Here is a 17,672-nt window from a genome sequence, read left to right on the forward strand (position 1 = left end):
GAAGGACCAAGACCGGTCCTGCCACTTCATAGGTTCTGGCTTGGCAGAAGGAAAAATTTTCTATCTTGGAGAAACTTGTCTGAACCTGCGTTTGGAAGAGGGACTTAGATATCCCAAGATACTTGTTTTTTTTTTTTTCAATTTTTTTCTTCCATCTAAAAATCCAAGAATCCATCCAATATTTACTGAAACTGGACTGTGTGTGGGTCCTTATTTCTGGGCATAGAAGCAGACATGGACCTTGTCCTTGAAAAGCTTTCAGTGTAGGAGTGAACATGGACACAACCCATGACCCAGGAGAGCACAGGACTTGAAAAGGAGGTACTAATAGGAGGCTGTGAGTTCAGGGCGATCAAGGAGGCTTGACAGAGGAAGAACATCTGGGCTAGTTAGGAAAGTGGAGGTGGGATGTGGAAATGGCGAAGGTATTTTGTATGGAAGGACCCGCATAAGCAAAACCCCAGAGTTGGAAATCCCATGTGTTTAGGACAGTTTATAAAGGATATAGAGTTCGTTTGGAGAAACACAACTTCTTTCTTTAGACACTTGCCATGTGTCTTTTGCAACTGGAGGATCAATGCCATGCTGGCCGAACCAGTCCCAAAGAGCAGGCATGCCTAGCCCATCCAGACTGGTTTACAGGGTCAGGAGTTGGCCTGTGTGTGCACTTTAACTTTGGGACACATCTCAGGTGGCAGCCCTCCAGGAGAAGTGCTGCACTCTGTCTTCCCAGCCAGTTTAACCCCGTTCTCTTTGTGGGACATCAGCCCAGGACACTGAAGGTTAATCATTTCAACACATATCCATGTAAGATAAATGAGCACTCAAAGTAGCAAGCCAAGGGACGATTCAAGTAAACTACTCTAGTTTTTATCATCTATATGATGCCACTTCTCTAGAATAATTACAATTATCAGGTACCCTTAGGTTCAACTGAACTGATATTTACTTAGCATCTACTGTGTGATGGATGCAAATGAGGCAAAAATACATAAAATGACCCAGCATAAATGGAGCTTGAATAATGCTCCAGGCACTTTGAATACATTGTTGCATTTAAACCTTAAAGTGTCCTGTGAGGTTGGTGGTTCTATGCCCATCTTACACACAAAGTGAATAAATAACTGGCCTGCAGATTGGTAGCAGAGGCAGTATTTGAACCTGAACCCAAGGCAATCTGCCTCCACTATACGGGAGTCCAAAACAAGGATTGAAATAAGTAACCCCCAGGAAAGGTATAAACACGTTGCTTGGCAGGTCAGAGGAGGGTGGAATCTGCTCCATTTGGAAAAGCAGCACTGAAAAGGTGGCATAAACGCACCTGGATTTTAACATGGTGATGAGGACCCTGTGATCAGGAAGCTTCTGGCTGAAGGAAGCTATTGCCGAGGTGTGAAGGCAGGAAGGCAGTGGCCATGTTCTGGGAATGGTGAGGAGCACAGAGATACAACGAGGCTGGAAAGGCAGGTGATACTAAGCTTTAATGCTGGTGGACCATGGGAGCTGCGGATGGTTCAGGGACAGAGGAGTGATGCGGTGGAAATCAAACTAGAAAGGCGAAGCTGGCCTCCGTGGACGGGATGGACATGGATGAAGAGCCTCTGCTTCTGACTCCAGCCTCAGCCCTGTTCAGGCACTAGTGAGGAAAGCTGGTGGTGTCGCTCTGCCAGTTGGCCACATCTGATGTCATCTCTGTCTCTAGCATTCAGCAAGTGACACTGCAGAGAACCCCAAAGAAGCAGACGAATGTCCATGAAATTGTAATTGGACTCTTAACTCGGGAATTCCAGTGGGGCTTGATTCTAATCATTTATTCAGCAAGTGATTTAATTGAATACTTCATTAATAGCTTTTGTTAGGGGTTAAGTGGGAACAAAGGGAAAAACAATCCAAATCCTGTCATCAGATTTGGAGAGGCAAGCTATGAAGCACTGGGGTAACAAAATCCTTTCCCCCACCTTGATGTAGCCCCTGTGCCTCATTCATTCATTCATTCATTCATTAGTTTATTCATTCAGCGAATTAAGGAACATAAAACACAACAATGCCTAGTAAATGCCAAATGCTTAATAAATGTCAGCTATTATTGTTATTTATTTATTTCTTCATTTGTGGAATATGGATGTTTATTATATACTGGGCATTATTTTGTGTACTTTCACACCTGCTAAAATATTTAAACCTTGCCACAACCAACCTCCCAGGGAAATGTCATTGTGCCATTTCAAAAATGTAGAAAAACCGAGGCTGTGGCCATATGTCAACGTTCTTTGGACTTTAGGTGTACATGAATCACCTGGGGATCTTGTTAGCCCATAGATTCTGAATCAGTGGGTTTGGGGTCAGGTCCAATACCCTGTGTTTCTAACAAGCTCCCCACTGCTGTCCATGGGCTGCGCTGAGCTGCAGGATCTAGAGCAGACCCTGCTCTGTTCTACCTGGTGGAGCAGAAGTCTCTAACCTGGAAGCTGACTTCAAGTTCAGCATTCTCCTTTCCTTTTTCCAGTTCTTTCCACAAGTCTTCAGCTAGAAATCAAATGTGTGTACTATAGACATACACATTCACACACACTCACAAACACAAACAGAATTTAGACACATTGATTCATTCACCAAACATTTATTGATCCCTGGGAAAACAGGCTGCACGAGGGTCTTGTTCTGAAGTCCCAGTTTGCACCTTACTGGATGGTCACACACGTAATAAGATGACAGGTTCTGGTCCCTGGCTACCTCAAATCCATCACATCCAGAATATGTCTCCATCTCTCCTGAGCCAGTTCCTTCTGCCTGTGTTCCTCACTTATGCAGTGGCACCGTCATTCTAAGATGTTTTTAAGGACTTAATGTTATTTCTCAGCGTATTTATTATTGAAAACACGAAGGGATTGATTTGACTCTCCTGGAGGCATGCTTTGACCCTCTGATGAAGAAAAATTCAGGTTTAATACAGGTTTCCTCCTTGTAGCCTGAACAAAATGGACACCAGAGGGCGCCTTGGGACCACTTTTCTAACATGCTGGCTGGCTCCCTTCCCTAGGCAACCCAGTTTTAAGACCTGGTCTCCTAGTGATTCTTTACAGAGGAATAGCTTCAGCCACACCAGCAAAGCCGGGACACCGGCACCCCGCCCTTCTTTGCCAACACAGAACTTCCTCACCCTTTAAGGTTTATGATGATGATCCCTTTGATTTCTTCATGCCCTCAGTCCTAAATGTCATACACATGACATGAAAAGACAAAGGGAGTGAATTTATTGTATGTGCTGTGAGCTTTTCCCCATGCAAGTCCTTTCTCTCTCATTGAATAGGATCATCTCAATCCTGGAAGAGTTTATCTGCATATTAGGGATTGTAAGTATAGATTATAGATAGTATATTTATATTTAGGAGTAGAATCTGCTGTAGTACATTGCTTCCAGAATAGTCTGCATTCCACTTGGTAGAAATCCTTCGGCGCATTAAATCCTTCATGGCTCCAGAGGCAGCTCTGTGATGTTGGGGTCTGAAATATTTCCTCTTCCCCTCCCTGTGTTAGAATCCGGACCCAGCCTGGGCACCCTTAGAGCTGACCTTCCCTGGGCACTCTGGGCTTTCCAAGATAACAACCAGAGGGGCTGGTAACACGGCCATAGCAGAGTTTCACAGGCTGATACTGACTCGTGAAGAAATGGAGACACACTGGCCTGGGAGTGGGGACACCCTGTCAGGTAGGACTTCCCCTTTCTGACTCCTATATTTGCTGTTGAATCAAAGGAAGGGTTTGGATAAGATGATTCTAGAAGTTCTTTTCACTCTTAACCAGTCTGATAATGGGAAAGACTTGAGGCCTGATGACACATTGGGGACAATATTTTTAGTTATTTTTTTCATGCTGCTCACATTGCACTATACAGCCAGAAATACTCCTTCCAGAGATGGCTGTTAGGGTCTTGGGTGAGATTGTGGAATGTTAGAAAAAGAGAATCACAAAAACTTACTGTAATGGGAAGTTTAAAGGAGAGAATGCTGGAGTTGCACACGGGGGCTACCCGTGTCAGATTTGTCCCCACTGTATGCCAGTGCTCAGCACATTGCTGGCCCATAGTAGGTGCTTAAAAAATGAATGAATGAATGGAAGTGTAAACTACTTAAATCCTAAAAAAATGAATGAATGAATGAAAGTGTAAACTACTTAAATCCTACAGTGACAGAAGCTGAGAATCAGACAATGTTAGAATGATGGGACAACATTATTCACTTATTCTGAAGAGGGGACTGAGATCCCAGGCGTGGGTTCTCAAATCCTCTGAGGGCTGAAGTGCCCCGTGGCTCCCGGGGCACAGCTCTTCCTAAGGGGAAGACATGGCCTGGTTGGCCAGTGATGGTCCAGACCTCAGTCTGGGACTCTCAGGCAGGGATGGGCTTGCAGGAAAGGAACTCTCCAGAGGGAGGGCCTCTGGTGCCAATGTTCCCAGGCCTGGGGCTGCAGCAGCAGGAGGCAGACGCAGGGACGAGCCAGGACACAGCCTTAGCAGGGCGGAGTGGGTCCCGTGCACAGCTGGTTGGCGTAATGGGCATATTTGCTGTTGTAGGTGCCCAGGTTGTCGCGAAAGCAGAGCGCAGCCCTCTTGTCACACTCACAGGTCTGCTGCTGGCAGGTAGTTGTGCCAGCTGGATGGGACAGGAGAGTCAGGGACGGCGGCGCAGGCTTCCCGCTCTCAGACATGCCCGGGACCGCTCTGGGGTCCACATCCTCAGCACTGCTCTGCTGGTGGCCCCTACTCACCAGAGGATGGGGAAGCAGGGCAGGGCGCAGAGGCCTGGGGGGCCCAGGACCGGGGAGGCCTGCGGGCCTGTCCTCGCTGTCCTTCCCTCCCCTCCCAACCAGCTCGCCTGCCTTGGCCCTCTCCCCGAGGGAGGCCAGCTGGTTCACTGACTCGTCTTCCCCAGCCCCCAGGGGATGCACCATCCACGGTGGAGCACAGCCATGGAGCAGGGAGGAGAGCTATGAGATGATGGCAGGCGGACGTGTCCCAGAGCCTCCTCTCCTCCCCCCTGCCTCTGTCTGCCCCCAGGGGCTCTGGATCCTTTTCTTCCCGTATCAGGAACACCAGGGTTCCTCATGCCCCCAGACAGAGGTCAGCCTCCCTTCCTCATCAGGCTTCTGCCCCACGCCTGCTATTTTGGCAAAACACAGTGTTGGAAGGGGCGTGACAGTCCTTTTGGGCAGTTCTTGCCGGGAGCTGGGCTAAGCCAGGGAAGTGAGTGTGACTGTCTCCAATTCATAGATGAGGAAACTGAGGTTTTGAGGGGTTAGTTACATCGCTTGCCGGAAGTCACGCAGCAGGGGGCAGGTGGAGCCTTGAGCCCATGGCCCCATTCACCTGACACCTCCCCTCCCTCATCCCCTCAGCCGTCCCTGACAGAGGGATGTCCCACCTTGCCGAGCCCCCAGTGATGGGAGCTCACTGCCTACAAAGTTGTCTTGCTGAGTGGACGGCTGCGGCAGCCAGAAGCTGGGCTAAACCTGCCTCTGGGGCTAAGTCTTCCCCAGGACAGACGTGAGAGGCCTGGGCCTGAGCTGAGTCCCTCACCCTCTCAGCTCCTTCCCCTGGGCCTGGCCCTCCTTCCAGGCTGTTCCTGGTTTTACAGTTGGAAAGAAGGCTTCGTTCTCTGATCTAGGCTCCTTGCACTGGGCCTGGCTTTGTGGCTGCCTCCACCCTCCCGGGCTGGGGACCAGAGGAGAGCTAACTGGTCCAAGTGGGCACTGGATTTGGAAAGCTGAGCAAATGGGCTCACGCCGCCAGCCCCACTGTAGCGGGAGTCAGCCTTTGGGAATGGGGTCTGCTGTTCCAAATCGAAGCTACGTCCCTGCACCTGGGACCTCGAGGCCCTGTCCTCGGGACTTCACTCTTCTTCAGCTGCCACTCAGGCTCTGGGAGGGTCTGTGAGTCCAGCTCCTCTGGGCCCGGCTCAGCCCTGCGCCCCTTTGCTCCTCCGCCCAGAGGTCAGAGCTGGGGAGGCCTTTGCGGGGGGAAGTGCCTGGGGCCAGGGCAGGAGCCGATGGGTCATGGGGCTCTCTAGACAGGGTGCCATGAACATCTGGGCAGCTGGACGGGCCTCTCCATCATTCCGTGATGGTGGCAGAGCCCACCTCTCTAGCCCAGGGTCTGGCCCTGATGAGCCTCAAGGGCCACCGTCAGGAGGGGGTTCCTGCCTGATGCCATATCCGCTCCCTGCTGTCTGAGGTGCTCTGTGCTACTCACTTACCACAGGAGATGTGGTGCCTGTCAGCAGAGAAAATGTATCTTTCCAGTTTGGGTTCACAGCCCAGCTTCTCCAGACGTTCATAGCAGCAGTCATGGGCGTGGCAGCACCTATAAGGGGCCTGGCTGACCTGGGGGTCCTGTGAGCCAGGCTGGGCTGGACCTGGGGCTGCTTGGGGGCCAAGGGCTCCCAGGGGCTCAAAGGAGAGATCAGTGCACACTTTCTAGGTGTCCCCAGCTCTCCCCGCCCCCCCAGCTGCTCCACCCCCAGGGAGGACCTCCTGCTGGGCCACGCTCACCAGTCTGTCTGGTCCACTGGCCAGTGGGAGCCGCCAACCCCACAGTAGCAGCCATAGTCATTGTACTGCAGTGCCGGCTTCCCCGTCAGCCTTTCAATCATCACCCCAAACTGGACCAGGTTCCCACCAGCCAGGGCCACTGCGGGAAGGCAGGCAAAGGGCCGAGCCTGGTCCCCCGCAGCCAGCCTCCAAGACGGCCCCTCATATCCCGTGCCAGCCATCTCTCTTACTGTCCGGTTAACCTCCCCTCCCCAACAGCAATGATGCCAGTCAGTAATATATTCCCATGCCACCCATCACCCCTTGACCCCTCGAGCTCACCCCATGGTGCCTGCACACCCCATACCCTCCCGCATTCCACCCCCAGAATACCACCTGCTCTTCCTCCAGTTTGTTCCCCTCTGCTCCACACAGGTCCCCCAGCAGGTCCCCGGGTGTCAGCCCCGTCCGCCCTCCCCCCGCAGGAGCACTCTGTCCCCACCAAGTCTCATCAGATGCCACTGGGTGGCTTCCTGGCTGCCCGTGCTTCCCTGAGCGCCTCCAGATCCTGCTGATGCAGTGGTGGGGGCTGCTCCCCGGGAAGCTAAGGCAGGGGTGGAGCGCAGGTGGCAGGAGCTCTGTTGTGTTCCCTGGGACACCAGCCAGCCCCTCAGCCCAGCCCCCTCGTCTGCCCAGGCTACACTGTCCCCCTGTCTCCTCTCTCTGCTGGCTGGTGCCAGCTTAGCTCGGGCAGAACTGGCCTCGGGATGACCTACCACACCCTCCCAGGGCCAGGCTCAGGGTCCTCCAGGGAACTCAGGGCTCCTAGATGGGGTGGGGGAAAGATGAAGGTCACAAAGGTCACTTACCCAGGAGACAAAGGGGGGCCAGAAGAGGGGGAGGCTTCATCCTGAGGGAGGGGAGGTGAACAGGGGCTGAGGAGCTGGGCTGCAGGAGAAGGAAGTGAGTGGATGCCTCTGATCTCAGGGTGCCTCCCTAAGTAGTTAAATATCTGGGTGCTGTCCACTCCCCATCGTTAACCCTCAAAGGCCCAGTGATGCAAGATACTTTCAGGTCTGACATTTAGGCCAGATCCCCAGGGGAGGCGCTAGCCTGGGGCCCATGGGCTCTGCTTCCAGACAGTGTGGGGGCTGGGGAGGGGGCAATCTGTGGCTCTCTCTTCTCACTGCCCTTTCCGTCATCTACCCCTTTTCAGAAGTCATGGTGCCAGCTCCCACTGACGGCTGTGAGCCAGGGGCTGGGCCACTGGGCCAAGTGCTTTTCATTCTTGGTATCTTTTCCTCATCCCCATTTTCCTGGTGAAGCAACTGAGGCCCATAGAAGCTGATGAACTTTTCATGGGGCCAAGGCTATGCCGTCTCTGTGCCCCTAGCTACCTCAGCATGCCCTCTGCTCCCTGCCTCTCTCCCAGCCTGACAGCAGCTTGACCACACGACAGGCCAGACACTGGGGGCAGGGATGGCCATGTGTCCAAGAACACTTAGACTGAAAGTTGGGCACTCAACCAGTTGAGTTTAGGGGTTATTCTTCATTGTTCTTTCCTGGGCAGACTCCTGCTTGTTTGACAAAATGCCCCTAAATGTGACTTCTGTCTCCCCAAATCCCTGTCTGGTAGCAGAGCCTGGCTGCCATAGAAATAGGTTCTGAGTCAGCCGGAAAACCCACATTCCAGCCTGGACTGAAAACATCCGTCCTTTTGATGTTATCTTAGGGGCTGGGTTGGGGAGACAGTAGTCCCCCCAGCCCAGCGTGCCCCTCAGGGAGGGCTGCTGTCCCCACGGTCAGGTCAGGACATTGAGACCAGGCGTCAGAGCTCGGCCAGGAGTCAGAGGGATGGAGGGGAAGGCCCAGCTCTGTCGTGGTCAGAAACTTCAAAGCCCCACAGGTCACCGACTCACAGTGGCTCCATTTGCTAGCTGCCGTCCACTCAGGTGGAGCTGGACGCAAGGCACCTCTGTCCCGGCCTGTGGCTTCCTCCTGGCTCCTGGTCTGTGGCTGCGATAACTTGACCAGCCGCTTCCATCAACGTCCAGGGCCTGTGACCTGCTTGATCTGTGCTCTTGAAGTCCTGGTTCCACTGCTTCGTACGTGGCTTTGGGCAGGTCCCTTCCCCGGCCCGGGCCTCAGTCTTCCTGTTTGTATTATGGGGTCAGAAAGCATCCCACCCTTGCCTCACCCACGGGGAAGCTGGGAAGCTCCAGTGCAGCTGGGCAGCTAGCCCCACTGAAAACTTGCTCACCCCAGGACAGTGCCAAGCCCTTCTCCAGCAAGATCTCGTGGAGCTTTCAAACACCCTGTGACTCAGTGCTCTGATTATCCCCATTTTACAGAGAGGCAACCTGAGGAACGCGCGTAAGTATGTGGTGAGCCAGAACTTGAGCCCAGGTAGTTCAAAGGGCTTAACTTGTGCCAACAGGAGGCATGGGGCCTAAGCTCCATGATACTTTTGGGCACTCACAAAATACCTCTAGGGGCTCCCCACAATGTTCTAATTTCTTTAAAATCAGAATGACTATAATCCAGCCTGGATTGTATTTGTCTTCATACCAATGCGGTCATAACATGTTTTTCCTTTTTTCCTTTTTTAATGGCAGAAAGGGCCCCCGAAAGCCCACAGGCCTAGAGCCCACATCAAAGGCCATGTGGCTGCCCTGAGCTTGACACCAGGCCTCTGGCCTCTTCAGGAGCTGATTCTGGGCCTGGCCTTGGCCTTCTTTCCTGGGAGGAGGCTGGGTCTCCTACCACAAACAGGAAAGACTCCCTACACAAATTCCCTGGCCCCACCTGTCCCTGGGGAAGTGTCCTCTCCGAGTGGGGAAGAGAGGGCTGGGTAGCAGGGTTCCCTGGCTGTGATTTGGGACTGAAGGTCTTTGCCCCATGTGGAAAGCCGGGTAAATGCTGACTTGCATGGCTGTAGCCCTGCCTCCTGCCTCTCCCTTTTTCTGTTACTAAGGCCTTCTGGAACCCTTTTCTTACTGGGCTCCGTTCGCCCACTTAGAGTAGGCTTGGTGGAAGAGAAACAGGGAACTGCATGCCCCGGGCTGGGACCACCCAGCAGCTGGGAACCATGGTTTCCAGAGAAGGGGCTCCCCTTTGCTTACCACTGCCTTTTGATTTTAACGAGGGCACCTCCTGGCAGCCCCTGGCTCCTGGCCTCGGTCATGAGAGCTCAAACAGTGAGTCACTGAGGAGCTCCATCCTCAACAACTGAAAATTAGCTTTGATTCCTAGGGAGGTTTGGCCCAGAGCCCTTCCTGCACGGCATTAAGGGTGTTTCTGGGGAAGGGCCGGTTTCTGAGATAATCCCTTTGGTGAGCCATTTAAAATCCTGGCCTGGGCAGGATGGGGCCTCTGCAAGTCCCTGCCAATGTGTACTTGCAGCAGAAAACAGAGGACTATGGAGCCAGAGCCAGGCAGGGAAATCCTAGCAGGCTTCCAGGCAGAGGTGTTCTCAGATGAGGTTTGACATGGGGGTGTTGGGAGGATTTAGACTTGGAGGAAAGTTTTAGGTATTCAGGAAATACAGTTGGTTTTACGGTTTTCACACTAGTGGCACAATGTGGTTCAACGTGCCAGGTTTTTGCATCAAGCAAGACTAGGACTTGAGTGTCTGCATTGCCACTTAGGGGCTGTGTGACCTCGGCCAGTCCCTTCACCTCTCTGAGCCCAGCTTTGTCATCCATAATAATGGGATAATTAAAACTAGCTTTCAGAGGTTGAGACCAGAGGAAAAGGAAATGAAATATGTAAAGTTCTTTGCAGGATGCCAGGCCCATCTGAGGAACACATAAATACTGGGTCCTTCCTCCCCTCCCGCATTACCTGGCCACATAGGAGGCTGCTACTGTCCCAGGAGCTCAAAGCACTTACCTCCACTGCGGTGCAGCATGCCCCTGGACCAGGGCCCCCAGCGTCTCAGTGGCATTATTGTCCCCATTTGGTGGATTTTAACTTTCACGGTGGAGTGGGCTGGGGTGGAAGGGAACAGAGAGGAGGGAGCCCAGTCTCGCAGCAATGTTTTCTTTCTCTTGGTGTGAACTTGTCCCTCATAGTTTACAAGTCATCATCATCTCCATCCTCACGTTAAACATGGCAAAACAACTGCCATTTACTGAGCTCCACATGGGTTGCAGGCACTGTGCTTAGAGTTCTTAATGTGTTTATCTCATCACTCCTGTGGCTTCCCTCAGTGTGTGAGAATCCTATAGACCTTTCCCAGCAAAGGGGGATAACCTGAGTCCTGGAAGGATTCATTGCCTGTTCAGTTAATAAACTGTATTAAAGACTTATTAAGAACTGCAGATACACTGGAGAGCAAAGCCAGGTATGATTCCTGCCCTCATGGAGCTGACAGTCCAGCAGGGAGACTGACATTAGGACTTACATACTGAATGGCAACTTATGAATAGGGATAAATAGGTTGATGGACTGTTCCATGGGGCTATGTGAACATTTAATGGGGGTGTCTGACCTGGGCAGGGGGTCAGTGAGGGCTTTTCTGTGAAAGAAATAATTTGGCAGGGATCTCAAGAAGTTCACTGAGTGAAGAGGGAAGTGGGGAGCCTGTGCAAAGGCCCGGTGGTCTGAGGGACATGGCTCCCAGGAGGAGCTGAAAGGAGGATGGGGTAGCTGGGCTGGTGGTGGGTGAATTTTGCAGGACATGGTTCCTTGGGAAGCTGAGCCTGGGACCTTAACCTCACCCCACAGTATGCCTTTTGCTTGTGCCTGATGGGCAGGCATTCTAGAGCTTGCAGAATGGTGGAGAGGGCCCGGGAGGCCCCCAGGAGAATGAGGTACCTCTCCGAAAGAGCCAGTGGTATTTTCACCCCAATAGAGAGCCTCCAGGGGCACATCATCCCACAGCTGGGGTCTCCCATTTGTGATGGAGAGTAAAGAACAGGAATCCTTGGCGTGGGCCTGTTGTCCTTGTAAAATGGCACAGCTGTGCCTTCTTGGCTTTTGTCCAGGGAACAATGGAATGCCAGTGAAGGGCTTTAAACAAGGAGGCGTCCTGCTCATATCTGTGTTTGGCAAGATGGTTTGGGCTGCTGAAACGAGAGGGACACCAGGGAGGATGAGAAGCCAGTGAGCTGGGACCCCGCACTGGGTGAGTGGTGGAGCCTGAGGAGGGGTGTGGCTGCATTTGGCCAGCAGCCTTCATGGGTGCAGGGTTTGTGGGGAGGGAGAGGAAACAGAGGACCCTTGTCCCACAGGAGCTCCCCTGCCCCAGGTGACTCAGGAAGGTAGAAGTGGGGAGAGATGCGGGGTAGGGACGTCCACGCAGGCACAGGAGGGCGCCCCATGCAGCAGGAGCCTGTGTGTTTTGCTGGGCTGAGTGCGTCGGTAAGTTCCTGTATATGCTGAGGGACATAGGGACCCAGCCCACTCTGAAGGGCCCCTTTGCCCCAGAGCATATTGTGTCCTGGTTGGGAGGATACCATGGGTTCTGGGATCAGTTGCCTGGCTTTACCGCTGGCTCACTGGGTAGTCTTGGGCAAAGGACCTCACTCCCCAGGGTCTCAGTTCTCTCCTGTACAATGGTGATGATAATCGTATCTGATTCCTAACATTGTTACACAAAACGCTTAGAAGAGAAAACTGCATAGTATAATAGTTATGCCTATTGGTGCTATTAGTAGCAGTAATAAGCACAGGTTTGGGGACCTCCCCTACAAAACCCCTTTCCTGCCTGGAACTGCCTGCCCATCCCTCTTTCCTGCAGGCCTCAAGAACCTGTTCTTGTTGGTGATGTCAGGCTCACCCCTAACATTTTAGGGTTTGTGAGGTTTGGGGTAAGAATGCACGTGGGAGCCTTGTGCTGTGTGTCTGTCTAAATATTCAAAAATTATCAATTAAACTATCAAAGTGGGGAATAAAGCATGTTCTATCTTATCTAAATATACTTTCCTAACAACAAAGTAAAGAATATATGGAAAGCCACAGTTTTTATAAAACTGAAAGTCAGAAATATGTCCAATTGGATTGAGTTTATTATTGCATGTGTCTGAGTGTTCTGTTGATGGGCTAGCAATATTTGAATGACTTATAAAATAGAGACATACATACTTCATAAATTATTATACATTTATTCTATAAAATTTGTTTTTCTTGCTTTCATTTCAGCAAAATCCCCAATTATAATAAAATTTCATGCAATTTGTCTTTCTTTGACAGTAATCATCTAAACGGTTTTTTATATGCATAAAATCTGATTAATCTTAATAAGTTAAAATTAGTTTAAGAGCACTAAATTATTTTAATATGATTTTAAAAGGATTTTTCTTATACAATGCTCTAAAACCTCTATAAAAATTAAAAGACAAAATATAAATTATAGCTAATGAACATAAAAAATTTTTAATAAAATTATTTCAATAAAGTTGTCTTTTTAAATGCTTTTATCTATTTATTTTTAATTGAGATGTAATTAATATACAATATTCTATTAGTTTCAGGTGTACATCATAATGATTTGATAGTTTTATGTTATGAAATGATCTCCATGATAAGTCTAGTTACCATCTGTCACCATACCAATTTAATATAAGATTATTGACTCTGTTCCCTATGCTGCATATTACATCCCCATGACTTGTTTATTTCATAACTGGAAGTTTACATCTCTTAATCCCTTTCACCTGCTTCACCCACTTCTGGTAACCAACAGTTTGTTTCCTGTATCTGTGAGTCTGTTTGTTTAGTTTTGCTAAGTAAAGTCCTATGGTATTTGTCTTTCTCTAAATTATTTCACTTAGCATATACCCTCTGGACCCATCACATTTTTGCAAATGGCAAGATTTCATTTTTTATGGGGGAGTAATATTGCATTGTGTATACATACCACATCCTCTTTATTCATTCATCTATTAATGGGCACTTAGGTTGCTTCCATATTTTGGCTATTGTAAATAAGGTTTTAGTGAACAAATTCTCTTTGAATTAGTGTTTTCATTTGCGTTGGATAAATACCCAAAAGTGGAATTGCTGGATGGTATGGTTAGTTCTGTTTTTAACTTTTTGAGGTATCTCCGTACTGTTTTCCATGGTGGCTGTACCAATTTACATTCCCACCAACAGTAGATAAGGGCTCCCTTTTCTCCACATCCTGGCCAACACTCGCTATTTCTTGTTTTTTTGATACTGGCCCTTCTGGCTGGTGTGAGGCGATACTTCATTGTAGCCTGGATTTGTATTTCCCTGATGCTCAGTGGTGCTGAGCATCTTTTTGTGTGTCTGTTGATCATTTGTATGTCTTCTTTGGAAAAATGTGTATCTAAATCCTCTGCCTATTTTTTAATCTGGTCATTTGCTTTTTGATATTAAGTTGTTTAAATTCTTTACATATTTTGGATATTAACCCCTTATCACTTTTTGGTGGTTTTACTGCACAAAAGCTTTTTGGTTTGATGTAGTCCCATTTATTTATTTTAGCTTTTGTTACCTTTGCCTGAGGAGACTGGTCCAGAAAAATGTTGCTGAGACTGATGTCAAAGAGCACACCGCTTATGTTTTCTTTTAGGAGTTTTATGGTTTCAGGTCTTACATTGAAGTCTTTAATCCATTTTAAATTTATTTTTGTGTATGGTGCAATATAATGGTCCAGTTTCATTCTTTTGCATGGAGCTGTCCAGTTTTCCCAACACCACTTATTCAAGAGACTGTCTTTTACCCATTGTATAGTCTTGCACCTTTTGTCATAGACTAATTGACCATATATGTGTGAGTTTATTTCTGGAGCCTCTTATTCTATTCCACTGGTCTATATGCCTGTTTTTGTGCCATTACCATACTGTTTTGATTACTATAGCTTTGTAGTATAGTTTAAAATCAGGGGGTATGATACCTCCAACTTTGTTCTTCTTTCTCAAGATTGCTTTGGCTCTTCAGGGTCTTTTGTGGTTCCATATAAATTTTAGGATTCTTTTTTCTTGTTCTGTGAAAAATGACATTGTTGCTTTGATGGGGGTTGCATTGAATCTGTCTATTGCTTTGGGTGGCATAGACATTTTATTTGTATTATCTTCAATTTTTTCCATCAGTGTCTTATAATTTTCAGAATGCAGTTCTCTCACCTCCTTGGTTTAATGTATTCCTAGGTAGTTTACTCTTTTTGATGCAAATATAAATGGGATTGTTTTTTAAATTTCTCTTTCTAATAGTTCATTATTAGTTTACAGAAATGCAACTTATTTCTGTATGTTAACTTTGGATCCTGTGACTGTACTGAATTTATTTATTAGTTCTAATAGTTTTTGGAGGGATCTTTATGGTTTTTAAATATGTACTGTTATGTCACCTGTAAATGAATAGTGACATAAAATAGTGACAAATTTATTTCTTCCTTTCCAATTTGGATGATTTTAAATTTATTTTTCTTGCCTAATTTCTGTGGCTAATACTTCCAATACTATATTGAACATCAGTGCCAAGAGTGGGCATCCTTATCTTGGTCCTGATTTTAGAGGAAAAGCTTTCAGCTTCTCATGTTGAGTATGATATTAGCTATGGATTTATCATACATGGCCTTTACTATGTTAGGTATGTTTTATCTATACCCATTTTGTTATGAGTTTTTCTCATAAATGGATGCTGAATTTTGCCATATGCTTTTCTGCATTTATTGAGATGATCATTTGATTTTTGTCCCTTTTTTAAATTAATGTGGTATATTTTGTTGATTTATTTGCAGATGTTTAACTATCCTTGCATCCTTGGAATAAATCCCACTTGATTATGGTGTAATGTACTATTGAAATCAGTTTGCTAATATTTTGTTAAGGACTTTTGCAGTTATGTACATCAGGGATATTGGCCTGTGATTTTCTTATTTTGTAATGTCTTTGTCTGGTTTGGGTATCAAGGTAATGCTGGCTTTACAAAATGAGTTTGAAATCATTCCTTCTTCAATGTTTTGGAATAATTTGAGAAGGCTGGGCGCCTACTCTTCCTTGAATGTTTGGTAGAATTCACCTGTGAAGTCATCTGATCTGCAAATTTTGTTTTTTGGGAGTTTTTACATTACTGATTCAATTTCATTACTTGTAATTTGTCTATTTAGATTTTCTATTTCTTCATGATTCAGTTTTGGGAAATTGCATGTTTCTATAAGTATATCCATTTATCCTAGGTTTCCAGTTTGTTGGTGTATAATTGTTTGTTGTAGTGACTCATGATACTTTGTATTTCTGTAGTGTTGGTCGTAACTTCTTTTTCATTTCTGATTTTATTTATTTGAGACTTCTCTCTTTTGTTCTTGATGAATCTGGCTAGACATTTATTGATTTTGTTTATCTTTTCAAATAACCAGCTTTTGGCTTCATTGATCTTTTCTTTTTTAGTCTCTATTTCATTTTTTTCCACTCTGATTTTTTAATTTCCTTTCTTCTACTAACTTTGGGCTTTGTTTCTTCTTTTTCTAACTCCTTTAGGTGTAAACTTAGATTGTTTATTTGGGATTTTTCTTGTTTCTTGTGGTAGGCGTCTATTGCTATGAACTTCTTTGTTAGAACTGCTCTTGCTGCATCCCATGGATTTTTTTTTTGAAAGTTGTGTTTCCATTTTCATTTGTCTCAAGGTATTTTTTGATTTCCTCTTTCATTTCTTCATTGACCCATTGGTTGTTTAATAGCATGTTGTTTTGTTTCCATGTGTTTGTGGGGTTTTTTCCCAGTATTCCTCTTATAATTAATTTTGTAGTTTCAGACTGTTGGGGTCAGTAAAGGATGCTTGATATGATTTCAGTCTCTTGAATTTATTAAGATTTGTTTTGTGGCTTAACATGTGATCTATTCTGGAGATGGTTCTATGTGCACTTGAAAAGAGTGTATATTCTTCAGTGTTTGGATGTAGTTCTGGATGTAGCCACTATGTCCATCTGGTCCAATGTGTTGTTAAGGCCAATGTTGCCATATTAATTTTTCTTTCTAGATGATCTGTCCATTGATGTAAGTGGGTTTTTAAAATCTTTTTTGTTGAAATATAATCAAGTCCCACCAAATATTTTAATAAAAATGGAACTATTTGCAATTCTAGTGTTCAGTGTCATTTAGTTGCCAATGTAAATAATTGCTATATTGACACACATGTTTAGACCTACATTTACATAATTTTTTAAGTAACATCCTGTTGGGAGCAAATCTGTGGGCCTTTAAGCAGATTCGGTCACAGGAGCCTTAAGACAACAGCAACGTTTTGAGTAAAAATCTTTCCTGTAAAATCAGCTGGAAATCTTGCCTATAAAGTCAGCAACAATGAACCCATCCACACGTTGGAAACAAGTTTTCGCCTATCACTAAGAGGCACATTTGGTGAACTCCTAGGTTAGAGCTGGGGTTAATTTACCTAGCAACATTTGCATTTCTAAGTCAGAGTTAGCAGTTGGGCTACCTCACAGCATGTGCCTTTTCTGTCCTTTGTTAAGCAAGAAACACCTCCCCCGCCCCCAGAATGGCAAACCCCCCGCTTCTCTTTCGGGTCCTCCGTTCCCGTCAGGGCCTACCAAGACCCAATCACCCTTCTGCACCTCCCCGCCGGCGCCACCTAAAGTCCAGTTATCTCCTGACCCACCCCTTACTTGCTACTTGTATAAATTGAGCCTGTAAACAATAAACTTTGCCAGCTTGATCAGACATCCTGTCTTGCTGGTCATTCTTTGTGTCTCTTGCTTGTCTCATTTCTGCAGGCGTCTCCGGTACACTCCACGTTCGTCCCGCGGACCGGGACAACATCCATTGTTTGATATTGCCAAATATTCCTTAGTAACCCAGTGAATACCTCACTAGTTCACAAACCCTGTCAGACACGTGAATTAGAAGAGAACAGATACAAGAAAATGGATGTTTGGAATCAGTGGAAAGTGATATTTTACTGTGCAAGAACTAGTGCATTCATGCTCTCTGAGGGGAAGGAACTGATGAGTTCATCCATTCTCAAGTGTCCTGCTGCTCAGTCCTCCCTTTGACACAGCATCAGTCGCTGATATGGCAACCGTGCAGCCTAGAGCCTTTGTCCTACTTCGATGCAGTTGCCTTTTGTCTCGAAGACACAGGGCAAGAATGTGAGGGAGTTCTTCACTATGGCCTGAGAACGAATGGTTGGGGGTTGTACTACTTCCATGCTGAGTGCCC

The 17,672-nt window shown here is 47.2% G+C and overlaps 1 protein-coding gene across 2 annotated transcripts; it reads right to left on the reverse strand.

Moving 5' to 3' along the window:
* Window positions 1–2,604: 2,604 nt before the first annotated feature.
* LOC108406034 (group IIE secretory phospholipase A2) lies at window positions 2,605–8,792 on the reverse strand. Of its 2 annotated transcripts, none has more exons than XM_017674531.3 (5): window positions 8,445–8,792; window positions 7,395–7,435; window positions 6,547–6,685; window positions 6,252–6,358; window positions 2,605–4,652 (listed from the first exon to the last, which is right to left on the reverse strand). In XM_017674531.3, the coding sequence occupies exons 1-5, from the start codon at window positions 8,453–8,455 to the stop codon at window positions 4,510–4,512; spliced, it is 441 nt and encodes a 146-aa protein (XP_017530020.3). In that variant the 5' UTR covers window positions 8,456–8,792; the 3' UTR covers window positions 2,605–4,509. The 2 variants fall into 2 exon arrangements, with proteins under 2 accessions (XP_017530020.3, XP_017530019.3); XM_017674530.3 differs by having other exon boundaries at window positions 7,395–7,473; window positions 8,445–8,790.
* Between the last annotated feature and the right edge of the window lie 8,880 nt (window positions 8,793–17,672).

This window comes from Manis javanica, chromosome 4 (assembly GCF_040802235.1).
Source record: "Manis javanica isolate MJ-LG chromosome 4, MJ_LKY, whole genome shotgun sequence".
Taxonomy (NCBI): domain Eukaryota; kingdom Metazoa; phylum Chordata; class Mammalia; order Pholidota; family Manidae; genus Manis; species Manis javanica.

Bases quoted from the DNA above. Each gene is read 5' to 3' on its own strand.
- LOC108406034 (XM_017674531.3), bottom strand. The intron at 6,686-7,394 runs GTAAGTGACCTT...GCCTTCCCGCAG, and splicing joins GGCCCCCCTTTGTCTCCTGG to TGGCCCTGGCTGGTGGGAAC. The intron at 6,359-6,546 runs GTGAGCGTGGCC...GGCCCCTTATAG, and splicing joins CCAGTGGACCAGACAGACTG to GTGCTGCCACGCCCATGACT.